At 38.2% G+C, this 13,919-nt stretch overlaps 1 protein-coding gene across 1 annotated transcript in view; it reads left to right on the forward strand.

Moving 5' to 3' along the window:
• Positions 1 to 4,269, forward strand: part of LOC146488093 (uncharacterized) — a 38,130-nt gene extending 33,861 nt beyond the window's left edge. Inside the window, exons 19-21 of the mRNA XM_085121126.1 lie at positions 380 to 471; positions 1,108 to 1,473; positions 3,304 to 4,269. Of these exons, the coding sequence (XP_084977252.1) occupies positions 380 to 471; positions 1,108 to 1,473; positions 3,304 to 3,586 (741 nt within the window). The 3' untranslated portion in view covers positions 3,587 to 4,269. The remainder of the gene's footprint in view (positions 1 to 379; positions 472 to 1,107; positions 1,474 to 3,303) is intronic.
• The last annotated feature ends 9,650 nt before the right edge of the window (positions 4,270 to 13,919 follow it).

The following is a 13,919-nucleotide window of genomic DNA, read 5'->3' on the forward strand; positions in this document are numbered from 1 at the left end:
AAAATTAAAACAGACAGCATTATTCGATATTGTAGTTTTATTTTCGTTAGCAGTTTTCCCCGTTATATTACAAAAGATTGAAATTAACAATAACTGTCAAGTTTCAATCTTAAGCTGATCTTCTATACGGTCAGCAGAAACCTTGCCCAAAACTTGTCGAGGACGACTCATCAGAGAAATCGGATACCCTCTATCCAAAAGCACGAACTGTTGTCAAAGAAACTTCACAAAAAATCTCTTTTTCTTCTTTAGTTTTGCTTTATCCACTGGATTCCAAAGAGTGTCTGAAATGGTATTTTATGTGAAGTTTACTTATCCTCTGGTATCTGCACCCCTCTAAGCATCTTTCATTTCATTTATTTGTTTATTTGGCTTTCAGTTCAACAAAACAACATTCATTGACGCCATCGCAGATGCCTTGAATAGTTTTTGTAAGGAATCTCTATCACAATGCTCGAGTTTACTCGAAAGGTAAGAGTATTATACTGGTTACCCCACCGGTTACTCTATAACTTCATTTACCTCACTCCAAGGGGGAAATGGGCCAGTGTTATTCTATAAACGAAATTTTTAAAAATTCTAAAGGACATTTAATCAATGGACTAAACAGTCACTTTTTGAGACTGTCTCGATCTTTAAAAAGAGACCGCGCTACAATTAAAAAACTTAGGTCAGTAACTGAAGGCTAAAGTAATATCATCGAGTAAATATAGATTCTGTGTCGGTGGTTGTTCGTCAGCAACAACAGCTTTTGCGAAATATATACACTACTCGCACGTTCACGCTAAAGTAACTGCTGGCAACAATATTTTTATCCTGTACATGTCAAGCTAGAACTTGTAGCGTGATTCTGCAAACAGAGAAAAACTAGATCGTCTAAGAATGTTTGTAAAGACGCGGAAATCGCGTTAAAAAAGAAAGCAGAGTTGTCCCGAACCTTCCTTCATTCCTTGGGGCGCGGGAGACAGGCAAGGCGTACAGTAATTGGCGCAAGGTGTTGTTGTGGTGTTCCTCCTGTTATTGGCGAGGCTAATAAAATAAAAGTAAAATGAACTGTAGCTGAGGAATGAGTCGTTGGTAATTTAAGATGTCTCTTTACTTTTTTAGTGCAAAATCTGTTTCCAAACGTGCTGTGAATGAACTTTATTTTAAACCTGAAGACATTTACATCCCGTTGGATCCAAAGGAGGTCAATGGACTCGTCGCTGTAGAGTTCGCCGTGGTCAAAGCTACAGGAATACCTGTGGTAGTGTCAAGCAATCTTCTCGCTGGCTTGATTGAGAAGAAAGCAGATGACATTGGACGAAAAGTTGGTGGTGCTATCATGGCATCAAAACATAAATCATCACAGGTTAAGGACAGACCGACCAGCGAAACTGGGACCAAAGGACAGATGAAATGGTTGATAGTTGGCGTCTCCTCAGCAGGTGGACTAATCGTTATTGTTGCTGTTACTGGAATATGTTATTTCAGGTTAGTAACCTGTGTGGTCTTAGGCCAAGAAGCGCGCGGGGAGCCCCATGGGTAAGAAAATTTGTTAAACCTATTGATACCAGAAATGTTTGGTTTGGTTGCGAGGTCACTTTCCATCCGTCCGTCCGTACGTGCGCAGTACCACAGGACAACCAATGCGAATGGCACATTCATGTAAAAACAAACAAACAAACAAACAAACAAACAACAAAAAGAAAGTTTAAATACAACAAATAAAATACAAAGTCAATTTATGTGACCAACAGCGGGAGAGAGAACAAGGCGACTGGCGGCGGGTAAAAAAAAAATCGGCTGGCACATCATCTCATCATCACATCATAACTCCGATCCGTCGCGACAAAACGTTGGATTTTTCCTCTTGAAGCGCTCCTTTTCGCCCACTTAACGTTCTTAAACGGACGAAAATATCAGCAATGGAATAAAAGGTCTGGTTATTCTCCAAAGAGGGTAGTATTCATGTGGTTCTGTTGAAAGAACTTTGCTGGTTTGCTGTTTTGCAAGATATATATTTTTCTCACTGGTGACACGCCGTTCACCTTAAGGTGGGGGTTCACCTAAAAGCCATTTTCACGCCGCTTAAAATCGGTCAAATGAAAATATCTTGTTTGCATTTCAAGCAATACAAAAACCCTCCATTCATAGCACAAATTAATGATTTGGGGTGTTTTATGAATTTTTGGGTGATTTTTAGGTATATTTGGAAGGAAATAATTTTTCTTGAAGGATTGGTAAAATTAAAAGAAATAAGGAATGTTGAAGATTTAGTGAAGTTTTAAAATTAGAATTTGTAGTTAATAATTAATAGACGGATACCAAGTTAGTCCACTAGCAACCTGGGGTGCTCTTGCGTGGTTGTCGACTGTCTGTTAGTGTTCCAAAAATCATTTTCTTTCTTCTATCCATTCTTAAAACTCTTCAAATTTCACTCAAATTCAGGTAGAGCCCCACCTTAACACTGCAAACTTCAGAGCAGTCTTTCTCTCAAGCTCATTTTACATTCCATGTTCATTATTTCCCTTGGTGTTTTATTTTCTAGTGTCGTCTCATTTTGCGTTTAAGGAAATGTGATTCTTAGCTCAAATAATCAAAAATACTTCTCGCAACACTGTTTCGTTGGTATAAACTACTGACAAGTTTTCCCGCATATATTTCTAATTTTAGCATTTATTTTTGACAATCATGACAGAGAACAAACAGAAGTACTTTAAGCAATATGATATAACGGCAAAGATTCAGATGTATGAGCATTTTTCACTGAGAGTCATTGCAAAAAAAGTCCATTAATTAAAAGCGATTGTAAAATTAAAGTGTGATTTAATTTTTTTTAAAACAAAACTTACGCAGAACATTTATTCGATTGTTTGTGCGAATTTTTCAAACATTGTTGTTTAATTTATTTCTGTACAGCTTGCTATGAAATATAACAGTTTTTCTCTATGCATTTATTACTCCAGGATATATTTGAAGTCTGTTTTATTGTTAGTCTACTTCAGCCTCTTTCTCTGAGGTTTCTTCACGGCTTTCTTGATAGGCAAAATTTAACAGAGAGTGACAGTGCTACGTTACGCGTGTAGACTGTTCGCAAACCGGTTCTCCTCGACCATCTTAAAAACTCAACAACAAAAGAAATAAAGAAAGAAAGAAAGAAAGAAAGAAAGAAAGAAAGAAAGAAAGATATAGTTAAATAAAAACAGAAAAAATAAACATTTTATTCATCGGCCTAGGTCTTCTATAAATGCTATTAAAAAAAAGAATTGTGGAGCTCCGCTTTCAGGCCTAGTCTAATATACTTATTACTTTAATTCCCAGGGTAAAAGCAAAGCGTAACACTATGACTGTTAAAAAGTCGAATGCAGCAAGTCGAGTTGTTTCCTTTGAAAATCCAGAATTCGACAATGTCAGTGCATTGGATGGCAAAGTCGTCGGCCCAGCGATTTGTTCTCCCCAATCTGAAACAGACGCAGAAACCAGAGGGTATAACAATCCTCTATATGCCGAGGTGGAAATTAAAGAGCTCTCTCCGGCCCTGAATAACAACGCAGGTACCAGTGATGGATCTGACGACACCAGGGTTTGGAACACCCCTCTGTAAAAGATCTGGTGCAGAGGCTCGGATGTTTACCAGGGATTTGGCAAAAACTCTGCCAGGGTAGAGAAAAGTCTACCAGTGCGTTTTAAGGTCTCTCCAATGAGGCCGATTTATAAAGGAGATTTGTACGAATATTTTAGTTGTGTTAGTTACGCAGGAACTGCGTATACAAATGATTAGAAACATTTGATGTTCAACATATAAGGTTTCATGTACCCTGTATCAGGTTTTAAAGCCACTTCTTAGGCCTCTAGCCAATCTTTTTAATATTGCTTACTAACGGCGTACCCTAGATTTTTCGTGTTGTACGCACAATTTGCGAGCGGCGAAGGTAGAATTTTCTTGAGTGTTTTAGCGGCAGGCATTCTCCCTCAGGAAACGCTTAAATTTTAACGTTCGAGAATACCATTTTCCTGCTTTTTGCAGGTGGAGTGACCCGAAAAAATAAGAAAAGTCCGTTAGAAATACGGTTTTTACTTTTACAGATCAACTATGATAAGGTTTTTTTTTTTTACCAAATCGTTTTTAAATTATTTTACTAGTTGAACTATGTGAAGACAGGTCGAAGCTGTGTGTCTTTAGAGTTTCTATTTGAATGCGTGACACCCGGAAAACCGATTCACTGAATGGTTCCTAAAACCTTTTAAGTATATTATTGTAGAATACTTTAGTAAACTCGCAGACTGGCGGAAACTTATCACTGTCAACGTGAAAACCGTATCTTTAACGGACCTTTCTGGTTTTTTTTTTTTTTTTTTTGCACGTTTAACCGTGGTTAGCTCCAATGCTTCTTCTTGGAGTCTGTACATTCCATCCCAGTCAAGAATGCGGTGAACTAAAAGGCAGCAGTTTCCTTGAGCTTACATGCCTTTTGCCAGACACAACGTCTGACAGCACTAAGGGAGAAGAAGTGTTCTGATTAGCTTTCAAGTTCTTAACCTTTTATGTTCTAATCGTAACGTTTACAAATGTACTCTGACGAAGGCAGTTGGAGCTGCCGAACGTATAGCAACGATTATGATTATTTTTTTAAAAAAGCAAAACAGTTTAATAAGTTTAGGATTAGAAGTTTTTCAACAAATTCCTGTCATGAACATTAACCGCAAAAGCAGTATCTACAACGAGATACTTATACACGGCTTTACGAGTAATTTGTTTTTACTGCAGGGTGAAACCTCTCCAGGGCCCCAAGGAGCAAGAAAATTGACTAGGGATTTTTAAGAAACCATCATGGCAACCTCACCAGGGAGGAATAAAATTGACTCGTGATTTTTTAAAAACCACCATGGCCCACCTACCTGTGGGCGTGGGGAGAGAGGGGAGGATAACCCAGCAGATTTTGTTACATGGGGTATATTGGAATACCTTTCAAGGCGGAGCTTCAGGTGAAATTTCTGGAAAGAAACTTCTGTAAGCTCGAAATTAGTTTTTAACATTCAGCCGTTGCTCATTATTGACAGCTGTTTGTTTGTCTGAGTTTTGCTGGAGGGTCTAGATTTGATGACTTTTCACTCGCGCGCTTCGCTATTGAAAATCACCCTTTAAAGTAATTTAGTAGTAAGAATGCTTGTTGTGTTAACGTGATTCCTGAACGACTTTTAAACCAGTGGACTCGTTTCCATAATTTCATTTAATATCAGTCTCAACCCAAGAGTTTTACTGAATAAAGAATCTTATTTTTGCAGGATAACTCATTCCAGGGTCATGTAAACGCGACATGACTGTTTGTTTCATGTTTCTTTTCAGTTTCGACGTTTCGTTACAGAATGAAGCTTATATCGTCATAAACCTGCTTTTCTTAATGTGGTGTCAGCAAGTATTCAAGTCGTACGGGGTATCGTGTAAACCGCCCCATTTCAGAATAATTAGTTTAGAGGAAGAAGAAGCGAATCATTGTCATATTACTACAAAGAATATTAAAGACAATTTAAAATGGCCACAAGGTTTATCTATGGGGCTGAGCCTTACAATTTCAATATAGTATATAATAAAATAGTGAAATCTGTAATCTTCAAGATCATTAAAGCCCTATTAGTTTCAATAACATGTGCAAAATTCAATAGAAGTGTTACTCTAAAAATTCGATCAGTTAAGTCCAAGTAAATTGAGTTACATTTTTTTGCAACTTGTCGCGGAACAAATGTTGCGTTGCAAGTTGCGATTGTTTGTTATGCGTATTACCAACTACGCGCGCAACTAATTTTCATGTTGCAAAACTTAGAGATGGCCTTCTGCAACATGAAACATTGTTGCGCGGGGAGGTGCTAATACACACAACAAATAATCGTAACTTGCAACGCAACATTTGTTGCACGACAAGTTGCAACAAAATGTTGCCGTATTACTTGGCCTTAAAAGGAACGCAAAGAGTTTAACTGTCCGTTTAATTCTTGCGGGCAAGTGGGGTTCGAGTTTTAGTGGCAAGTGGGTGGGGTGGCTGAGGCAGATTTAGGCCATCATATTGTAATTGGGGGAGGGGACTCTAGGGTTTTCGAAAAAAGAAAGAAAATCTCTTGAGATTGATATCTCTTTAATGATTTGCAATACATGAACGATATGGACAAGGACGTCTGTCTACTAGGGTTTAGTCATTGGCCAAATCGTATAAAATTATATTCAATTTTGTTTATTTTTGCCCCTGTTAAGGGACCCTATTCAGCCTCCGCCATTTTCGACGCCATCGAAATTATTGATATTGCATGATGAAGCGAAATATTATTGCTTTACTGTAAGTTGTGTTCCTGAAAATATGTTTCATTATCTTTAGTAGTTACACAGTGATTTCATTCATTTCGACATGCTCCGAATAAAATATAATATCCATAACTCTCAGGCTCGCATATAAACAAAAACAAAGGTGTGGCTGACTAGGGCCCTTTAAGTGCTCAATTTATGTTTCAAAAGAAATCGCTTTCGTTGGACGTTTTTGAAAAGGCTTGTCGTTTCGAGTTAGGAATGATCTTTACTCAGCCGCAAATGAATGTCTACGGATTGAGCTATCGCGCACTAAATGTCGCCCAGTATTGATTTTTTGTGCATATAGAGCTCCCGGTTTTGACTTTGCGAACTTTATTTCAAACTTGGAGATATCTATGACGAAAGGTAACCTGGATAAATGTGATTTCGTGCTTCTTGGCGACCTTAATGCAAATATGCTGCCATATTCAAGAAAGAAAGAAAGAAAGAAAAACAAGAGCTTAAAAAAATTTGCAACTTCACACGATCTTACGCAACTCATTACTGAGGCCACCCGAGTCACTGCCGAGTGACGGTAACCTGTCAAACTTTGCTTGACGTGATTTTAGTGAACAATGATCACCGCATCACTGACTCCGGTGTTGTTCCTGTTTCGCTGAGTGATCACTACCTCGTCTATTGTGTTTTAAAAGCAGGTGTAATTAAGGCACCACCGAAGACAATTGAATACCGCTCTTATAAGAACTTTGATGCGAACACCTTCCTAGCGGACTTGAATAACGTCCCATGGCACATCATCGAAAACGAGGAAGACATCGACGACGCTGTGTTTATTTGGAATCAGTTGTTCTCTGCAATAGCTGACCTGCATGCAGCTGTGAAAAGGCGAAGAATACGAGGTGTTCCGCTCCCGTGGTTGAATGATAAAATCAGCGAGGTGATGAAGGATCGTGATTTTCACCATCGTAAAGCTGTGAAAACCAATTCTGCTTTTCACTGGGCTCGCTATAGGAAGCTAAGAAATAGGGTCAATCGTGAAGTCAAGGCAGCAAAATCCAAGTACTATTGTGACTTGATTTTAGAGGCAAAAGGGGATTCAGGGAAGATCTGGAAGGCGGTGAATGAGGTGTCTTCGCGCAAGACTAAATCCTCGAGCCCACAATGTATCGTAGTTGATGGTGTTGAACACACCACTCCAGCCTCTATTGCATCCGTGCTCAACTGTTATTTCTCATCCATTGGCAGAAGTCTTGCAAATAAAATATCAGCTGCTGCTTTGTTCCCAGTCAGATCGGCCACGAAGTTACAGTCTTTCTCGCTTGACGAAGTAATAACAGTACTCAAGCATCTACTTTCTCTAAAGACAAATAAAGCTATTGGCTTGGACAACATCAGTGCGAGACTTTTAAAGTGTGGCGCGCGTGCTATTTGTCCCTCGATCACCAAGTTACTGAATCTCTCTATTCAGCACTGGCAATTTTCCTGAAATATGGAAATGCTCGAAAGTGGCTGCACTTTTCAAAACTGGAGATAGGACAGATGCGTCAAATTATCGCCCAATTTCTATTCTGCCAACAATGAGTAAAATTCTGGAAAAAGTCGTCCATTCCCAATTCTAAGACTTTCTGAATTCAAATAACCTCATTTCAAGCAAACAATTTGGCTTTCGTCCCAAACTGTCTACAACATCGGCTCTCACCAGTTTTGCAGATGAGGTCCTATTGCATATCGAGATTGGAGAACTGTGCGGTGCAGTGTTCTTAGATCTGACCAAGGCACTCGATACCATTGACCATACGATCTTGCTATCTAAATTGTCGGCTATCGGTGTCTCGCCCAGCACTCTACAGTGGTTCAAGTCTTACACGAATCATCGTAAACAGCGGACTGCCTGTAGCGATGCTGTGTCTGACCCTCGATGACCTTTGGGGTGCCACAGGGGAGCATTCTAGGACAGCTTCTCTTCTTGGTTTATATTAATGACCTTCCGTTGGTTATCAAGAATTGCGAGGTGACTTTGTATGCTGATGACACGGTCCTGTACTACTTTGCTATGGAGCCACACCTGTTAGAAGAGGCACTGAATGATGATCTCTTGCAAGTTGCCCAGTGGTTACATGGATTGGAAATAAGTTAACTTTAAATCTTACTAAGACGAAATCCATGGTTATAGGCAGTATTTCCTCTTTCACGTTATCTATTTTTGACACTGATATAAATTCTGTAACTAGTTTTAAATATTTGGGAGTTATGTTGTCTTCAACTTTTACATGGTCCGACCATATTGAGTATATTTCATGTAAGGTTAATAAAAACCTTGGTCTTTTACGTAGGATTAAGTATTATTTACCTTATAATGCCCGGTTACTTTTTTATAATAGCTTGAGGCTACCTATTTTTGATTATGCTGATTTAGTCTGGGGTGACAAGGACAATGTCTCACTTATGAAGGAACTGAAAAAATTCTGCAAAACAAAGAAGCTAATAGATCACCTCACTCCTCATCCACTGATGCATTAACGGTCTTGAGATGGCTGAATCTTGAAGAACGTAGGAAATGTCATCGATGTATATATGCATACAAGTGTATTAATGGCCAACTTAATCATTCTTTGGACATTGTAAGAAAGAGTGATATGCACTCCTACAATACGCGCAATAACGATACTATCAAGCTCCCCAAAATCAAATATAATTGGGGAAAACATCGTTCGCGGTACCACTGTTTCAAAGACTTCAATGAGTTAGAGAGAACTGTAAGAAACTCAGCAAGTTTTCCAATTTTTAAAAAGTGTCTTTTTTCTGCTTTTTATAATTAAGTATTTGTTTTTAATCCTTGCAGTGTGTATGTTGTCATTACTTTTATATCTCGATTTTAGCTTAAATTTTTTATATTTTGATTGTATCATATATATCGATTTTAGCTTAAATTTTTTATATTTTACTTGCATCATATAATATACATCTAGTAATAGGACCTCTATGTAAACCACTCTTGTGATGGAGCATCCTATTAAAAGATTGTTATTATTATTAAAAACATCCCCCTGACGGAGATACGGATATTATGAGGTCGTGAACAAGCGGGAACGATGTAAACTGCTATTATGTGAGTCTTCGTCAGATAAAATAGCGTGACACAATACAAGGAACAAGAACGCAAATTAGCTTCTACATCAGATGTAACCGCTAATTTTTATTCTCGGTGCTAATTTATACAGCAAAACAGTGGTATTGTGTTCTTCTTGTGTTATATCACTATAACAAAATCACCATGCAGCATCTTGGAAAATTCCCCCGGTTGGGGGAAGGAGACTTTTCTGTTCTATGAAAATATTAGGCCTGAAGAAATCTGACTTTAGTTTTCCAAACTATTGTTCGTAATATTATTCATTTTGAAACTCTAAGGACACTTCCCCCGTCCTGGCTCTGTCTTTGTAAGTCAGCCTCAGGATTTGCAGCTGTGTGACTACAATTCAAAGTAAATTACAGCTGTTTCTCTTTATGCATTTCCAAATGCACTAAAACCATATCTCCATGATGCACCCCTCCCTGACTGCTTAAAGCAAAACATTGCCTGAAGCTTTCTCCTTCACAAGGTACATTAGTATCATGGGCTCTTCTAGCTTGACTTATTGGCTCTGCCTTCTTTTTTAAAGAATCATCACACTATGTATTTTTTCTTTTTCACTTTTTTTTGGAAGGGGGCGATCTACTGCAGATGTCCAAAATTAATGTGTATATTAGCTTCTAATATATATATTTAGCCAAGCCTAAAAGCGGAGAGTCTGCTTGTATGAACGTAATAACCTTATGAGTTCCTCATCAATTCTGCAGTTATATAGTACATTTTTAATGCATATGCAGCTAACTGTTCATCAACAATAACAATGTAAAACAGAGGGAAAAATTACTGAATGCTGATTTGTTGTAACAGAGGGCAGTTTTTCGTAATTTTCCTTTCACCGAGGGCAAAATTACTTACTCCTGATTGGTCGAGCGGCGAAAATACTCGCTCCAGTTTTACATTATGTTGGTTTCTGCATTTTGTGTCCAAAAAAACAAGTTCTTTGAGGTTCTTTCGAAGTTCGACTCTTTAAGCCGGGTTCTTTGCACCAAAAATATATGGAAATCAAGTGCTGCAGCTAGGAGGGAAATTCCTAAAGGTTAATTTTGGTGTCTCTCACAAGAAACAGCAAAAGATTATTTGTGTCAAAAGCTAAAGACTTGGATCGGATTGATTTTATTTTGTTTGGTTGAGAAACTGAAATCAGTCATGGCGTCCAAGTGCTTTCAACGAACAATAACCGAGCATGAAAGTGTCCTTTTGATGGGAGGAAGGAGCAGGAAGAAATAACTCCGCAAGTTCCTTCTTTGGATCTATCGTTTGCTATTTTAGTATCGATCTATGTTCGTGTGATTTCCAAGCGGTAGGAAGCTTCACAGCACAGGTGAACAATTAATTGATGCCTAACATTTGATTTATCGTTGTTAGTTTGCTCCTGAATTAAACTTGTATTCTCTCTTAATTACATGTGTTTAATGGGAACTGTTCTCGTCGGTTTTGTTTGTTTTGTACGCTACGAAAAAATTAAATAATTTGTTCATTGGTTTGCTTGCGCCTTCGATGAGTGTTTTACTGACTGTTGTACGAAGTTCCTTGATAGTTTTAGCAACATTTTGCCATCTGTTTTATAAAAGCGGAATTTAAATGGCTCAAAATGATATTTTCTGTTTTTATTATTGTTTTTAGTTTTTAAGATGATAGAGGCAAAACGGTTTGTGAACAGCCAACGCGCGCTACCGGCACTGTCACTAGCTAGTAAATTTTGCTTATCAAGAAGGCCGTACGCTATAAACCTCAGAGAAAATGGATACACTAACCAAAAAACACACTTCAAATATATCTTTGAGTAATAAATGAAAAAAGCACTGTGATAATTCATAGCAATAAGTACAGAAATAAACTAAACAACGATCTTTGCAAAATTCACAAAAAACAAACGAATGAATGTTTCGCGTAAACTTTGTTTTGATGAAAATGAAATCACACTTTAATTTTACATTCGCTTTTAACGTTCTTTGAAAAGACTTTCAGTGAAGATTACTCGCACATCTTAATCTTTGCGGTTATATCCTACTGTTTTAAGTATTTTTTTTTCTCTGTCAAGATTGTCAGAAATATATGCGAGAAAAAATTGTCAGTAGTTTATGCCAACGATACAATGTTGGGAGACGTTTGTTTGACTGACTATTTCAAGCTCAGAATCAATTTTTTTTAAATGAAGCAAAATGGAATGAGATTAGAAAATAAAACTCCAAGGGAAATAACGAACATGGACCGAAAAATGAGCTCAAAAGGCTGCTCTGAGGTTAAACAAGTTGCAGTGTCAACACTACAAGAAAAAATATCTTGAAAACGCAGCAATGTTTTGTCAACAAAATCACATGAATATACTCGCCTCTTTGGAGAATAACCAGTCCTTTTATTCGATTGCTGATTTTTTCGTTCGTTTACAACGTTGAGTTTCACTTCAATAGGAAAAATCCATCGCATCTTAATTTCATTTCGCCGGGTTAGACACTAATTAGAGTAAAATAATTTATCTTCAAGATTCGGCCGCTGTTAATGAAGTGCCGCCTCTAAAAGCTGCTAAAAGAATCGATTTGTTTCTCCCGCCAATTCCCGCCGCGATCCGCCTTGCTCTTTCTCCCGCTATTTGACGGCAAAATTGGACGAGATCAGAAAATTAACTAGGAAAATAATCAACATGGACCGAAAAAATGAGCTCAAAATACTGTTCTGAAGTTAGCAGTATTAGCTTAAGCTTAAGTTAAACGGCGTGTCAAAACTGCAAGAAAACAATATCTTGCAAACCAGCAAACTAGCACAGTTTTGTCAACAAAATTGCATGAATGTACTCGCCTCTTCTGAGAATAACCAGTCCCTTTATTCCATTGCTGATTTTTCCGTTCGTTTTACAACGTTAAGTGAGCGAAACGTTTCACTTCAAGAGGAAAAATCCAACGTTTCGTGGTGCCAGATCGGAGTAAAATGATTTCACTTCCAGATTCTGATGATGTGCCAGTCGATTTGTTTCTCCCGCCGCTAGTTGCCTTGCTCTTTCTCCTGCTGTTGGTCACATATAAAAATTGACTTTGTATCTTGTCGTCTTCAAAATTTTTTTTTGTTTTGTTTTGTTTTTTTCTCAAACGCAGTTGGCGATGCAACTTCCCGCCAAACAAACGCGGCCGGCAGCGCAGTTGGCCATGCATTTTCCCGCCGAAAAACAACCCGGGTTACAGCACATACGCTCATTTATGTAAGCCAATGTGAAAAGAGACACTCAAACCCTGTGCTGCAACACGGGGTTTTTTCGGCACCCTTTCCTGTTCTTTCTCTCTTTGTTCGTCACTCATGTTTCGCCTGTTTGCTACTGCTCTCAATCGCTCTCTTTGACGTGGAACTTCGCTTCTTCGTCGCCTGTTTTCTCGATCTCTTTCTCTCTCCCTTTCTTTGCTTTACATGTTTGTAGACTTATTCATAAATTGAGTTTGTGTTTTGTCGTACACGTCGTCTTCAAAATTTTTTTTCTCAAACGCAGTTGGCGATGCAATTTCCTGCCAAACAAACGCGGCCGGCAGCGCAGTTGGCCATGCATTTTCCCGCCGAAAAAAAACTGATTTGCAGCGCAAGGTTTGAGTGTCTTGTTTCACATTGCTTACATGGAGGAGCGTACGTACGTACGTACGTTGTACGGTCGGTCGGACGGAAGTGACGTCATAACCAAACCAAAATTTCTAGCACTGATGGGTTTACCAAAAGGCGCGCGCGGGAGCTCCGCTATTAGATTAATTGATATCAAGTTGTTACACAGCGTTCGTAAGTAACGTCATTAGACCATGCTACGTTGTTACGATTAAAACGTGTACCAAGATAAGCGTACGTGCAACGGAACTGAAAGTACTTGCATTTTGTCAGTTTGAACATTTTTCATTTTCTCTCAAAACCTGCAAGTGAAGCCTCTCTTGGCATTTGTATTCTTGTGCTTTTCGTTTTGTCCCTAAAGTACAGTTTTCACTATCTTTTTGATATTTCCAACCAATCGTTGTATGTTTTTACTTTTCTTTGTAATCTACATTTCGTATTATGCAATTTGAATTGCAAATATATACTGCTAAAATTCATCTTTAATTCATCTCTCATCTTCATGCACATGGTGCCATTCGCAAAGTTAACCTTCCAATTTCTAAATCCTTGTTTCTGAGCTTTTATGGAGTATTATCTGTGCTAATGAACGTAATGGCGACAGGAAAACGCTGGGGAACCACAACAAAACTCACTGACGATAAAACGACGCAGAGAGCACGGCTTTGACGTTCATTAAAGCTGGATCAACGAACTGATAAAACCTCAAGGAACGTTCGGCATTCTAGGACAGGTAAGTTATTTAAGTTTTCTCTGTTTATGTCAATCTTGAAATGAAAGTCAAGTTTCAAGTAAATTACTTGAATTTTCGTGGTCGGTCTTTCGTTTCGCTAAACGTTGTGTAATTTCGCTGTTCTTAAAAGAACAGAACATGATGACTCACACTTCAATTAATATCATTATTTAAATTTCTCAGGAAATGCTAACGAA

This window comes from Pavona decussata, unplaced genomic scaffold (genome assembly GCF_977016875.1).
Source record: "Pavona decussata unplaced genomic scaffold, jaPavDecu1.1 SCAFFOLD_11, whole genome shotgun sequence".
In the NCBI taxonomy this organism is placed as follows: domain Eukaryota; kingdom Metazoa; phylum Cnidaria; class Anthozoa; order Scleractinia; family Agariciidae; genus Pavona; species Pavona decussata.